This window comes from Cebus imitator, unplaced genomic scaffold, assembly GCF_001604975.1.
Source record: "Cebus imitator isolate Cc_AM_T3 unplaced genomic scaffold, Cebus_imitator-1.0 Scaffold217, whole genome shotgun sequence".
Taxonomy (NCBI): Eukaryota; Metazoa; Chordata; class Mammalia; order Primates; family Cebidae; genus Cebus; species Cebus imitator.
In genome coordinates, this window is record NW_016107532.1 from 514,366 (window position 1) to 517,743 (window position 3,378).

Consider the following 3,378-nt stretch of genomic DNA (forward strand, 5'->3'; position numbering starts at 1 on the left):
CCTCGGCCTCCCAAAGTGCTGGGATTACAGGCTTGAGCCACCGCGCCCGGCCCCCACAATAAGTCTTTATAAATTTTAAATGGGTTCAAGAATCTCTTATTTTTAATAACACTCTTATCCTAACCCAAACGCATACCCTTCTTGTTTAGTGAAATATTCTCCCGAAATTGGCCATCTCAATATTGGTCTACTTCTGGAAAATATGACACATATCTGTGGTTACTCTACAGTTTTCATTGCCCTGGTTTCATAAAAACACATCGAAGGTTACTAATGTTTCTCCAGATGCTGCAGTTTAGACTTGGAGGGAAGACAACAATCATGTCCTACAAAGGCCACAAGAAAGAGGCTTCTGTGTGCCTCCTAAGTACCAAACTGCTTTGCTACAGACCAACAGGAACTGCATGAGGCTGGGCCTTCACTGTGCATCCAGATAGCAACTTTACTCATAATGTATTATTAGATTAATTGTGTCAGATACCACTCTGCCACAGTAACATTTGGTTAAATCAGAGGTATGAGTAAAAATTTAACATCCTGGTTAACAAATGCAAGGGGAAAAAGTTATTTTGATGGGAAAAATACTTATCCCTAACTACTACAAGGATCACATAAAAAGGAGAAAGGCTACAATTATTTTCTGCTCTGGTTTGGCACATTGTAAGGTAACTTTCAATATTTTAAAAATATTTGGAAATGAGAGGGAAGAAGTTTTGTTTGAAAGAAGGCTCCGGTGCAAAGAGTATAGAGAATCAATCCACAGGGAAAGAGGGTTGAAAGAGGAAAATTGCTTGACTGTTTAGTTTGGCTGAATTAGTCTCCAATACAAAAGCCTGAGACAGAAGATTGCCAAATGTATGCTAGGGAAAAAAATAAGGGTTGGAGATACGGGAGTGCACACAAACACCACACATTCTTGAGAGTAACATCCGTGAGGTACCTGTCTCTCCCCAGAGACTGTCAAAGCTGTTGATCTGTGCTCGCTCTACTTCCTCTTCATCTTTTTCTGGAAGATCAAGTAGGTAGGAGACAATCTGAAACAAGAAGTTGTGTCAGCTCAAACTTCAGGTGGAAAACTACGCTACTGACACTAGCCTGTGAGGTTTGGATGATCCAAGTATCACTAAATCTCTTGCACACAAAAGGAATCAGAACTGCCTGTCCTAGTAAAGAAACCCAGAGCTTCCATGATGAGCATTTGTCCTATCAGGTATAGTTTTCATGTCTCTAGAATTCACTTATCTAACATGAGATTTTTTAAAAAAATTACATATTCTTCATATTTAAGTTAAAGAAGCAATCTTCATCCTCCCTATAAAAAGGCCATAGAAAATAAGAGGAAACTGAGGGCCTGTTTTTTTTTTCTTTTTTTTCTTTTTTTGAGGCAGAGTCTCGTTCGGTCACCCAGGCTGGAGTGCAGTAGTGTGATCGTGGCTCACTGCAGTCTTGATCTCCCAGGCTCAAGCAATCTTTGCTATTCAGCCTCCGGGTTAGCTGGGACTATAGGCTTGCACCATCACACCTGGCTAATTAAAAAAAATTTTTTTGGGGGGTAGAGATGGGGTCTTGCTATGCTGCCCAGGCTGGTCTTGAATTCCTGGCCTCAAGCGATTCTCCTGCCTCAGTCTCCCGACATGCTGGGATTACAGGTGTGAGCCACTGCACCTGGCCGTGTATTTCCTGAGTAAAGGGTTTAACTTCCTTTTTCCTCTCAGATGTATAAGAAGTGTTCTGGAACTAGTAAAGGGAGAATGATCTCCAAACACAACGAAAAGTGACAGTTCTGTTTCCAGGAATTTGACTGTATAGGGTTAAAAAAAAGTCCCATAGATGATACAAATTTTAATATTACTTAACACTCCCTTGGTGACATGTCAGCTCAGTTGATATGGTAGCTCTTTTACTGATTATCCCATGCTTGCACTGGCCCATGAAAGCTGACTGTTAAATTCTCAGAAATGCTGAAAGCCAGTTGTTTATTAGAAACCAAGTAACAATTGAATAAATTAACATAAAAACAAAGGTTAAAGAATATTCAAATTTCCCAACTTCCTATTACTTGACTATATCTTACTATTATCTATGCTGTTGGGGTTATTTATATTGATTGTGAATGTCTGCATGGTGGGAATATTACATAACGATGTGCCACTGTGCATCTCCTCCTGCCTTTGTTCAGTGACGTCACACTGGTAGACTGAAATTGGCTATGACGGGAGTATTTACACCCTTGTAACTGGCAAACATAAATCAGGGCTTCATTTAGTACTAAAGCTGAAAGTGGCTTCAGTTTAATATAGTTTGTATGAGGTTGAGAAGTAGTTTAACAGATCATGTATCAGATTTAATGGTAATACAGTTATTGAGAAAAGAGCAAAGTGGGATGCAGCTCCATTTGTCAAATTGTGGTTATAAGTTGCAACCGTAGGTTAGCTACAAATTTGGCAAAAATCAACAAAAGCATTCAATTAAGAGTACTGTATATTTCATTATTATTTGTAAGTTGTGTGCAACATACTCTTTTTTTGTTTGTTTTTTGAAACTGAGTTTTGCTCTTGTCGCCCAGGCTAGAGTGCACTGGTGCAATCTTGGCTCTCTGCAACCTCCGCCTCCCAGGTTCAGGCAATTCTTCTGCCTCAGCCTGCTGAGTCACTGGGATTACAGGTGTCTACCACCATGCCCGGCTAATTTTTGTATTTTTAATAGAGACAGGGTTTCACCTTGTTGGCCAGGCTGGTCTTGAACTCCTGACTTCAGGTGATCTGCCTGCCTTGGCCTCTCAAAGTGCTGGGATTATAGGCATGAGCCACCGCACTTGGCCTCTTTTTTTAAAAAATAATTTCAACTTTTATTGTAGATTCAAGGGCAGTGAATGTACAGGTTTGTTACCTTGGTGTACTGCATGATGCTGAGATTTGGGACATGAATGATTCTGTCAGCCAGGTACTGAGCATGACACTCAACAGTTTTTCACCCCTTTCCCCTTCTTCTCCCCTCCAGGTGGTCCCCAGTGTCTACTGTTGCTTCTTTATGTCCGTGAGTACTCATTGTTTAGCTCTCACTTATAACTGAGAACATGTGGTATTTAGTTTCCTGTTCCTGTATTAATTCACTTAGGATGGTGGCCTCCAGCTGCCTCCATGTTGCTGCAAAGGACACGATTTTGTTCTTTTTATGGCTGTGCAGTATTCCATGGAAACACATTCTTTCTATTAGTAAAATTTATAATAAACATATGTACACACACATACCCCTGCTCCACCCCATACCCTTCTTCAGGGTTGGTTGTTACACATTTCCTAGCACACCTACCAATTCCATACATTTGCCACTATTATTGTTATTATCCTTAATAAACTGTATAATTTTTTTTTTTTT

General features: G+C 40.1%; 1 protein-coding gene across 8 annotated transcripts in view; it reads right to left on the minus strand.

The window, feature by feature from the left end:
- Positions 1-3,378, minus strand: part of TANC2 (tetratricopeptide repeat, ankyrin repeat and coiled-coil containing 2) — a 437,594-nt gene that overhangs the window by 22,895 nt on the left and 411,321 nt on the right. For all 8 annotated transcript variants that reach the window (XM_017549227.2, XM_017549226.2, XM_017549224.2 and 5 more), the window contains one exon: positions 941-1,034. In XM_017549227.2, the coding sequence (XP_017404716.1) occupies positions 941-1,034 (94 nt within the window). The remainder of the gene's footprint in view (positions 1-940; positions 1,035-3,378) is intronic.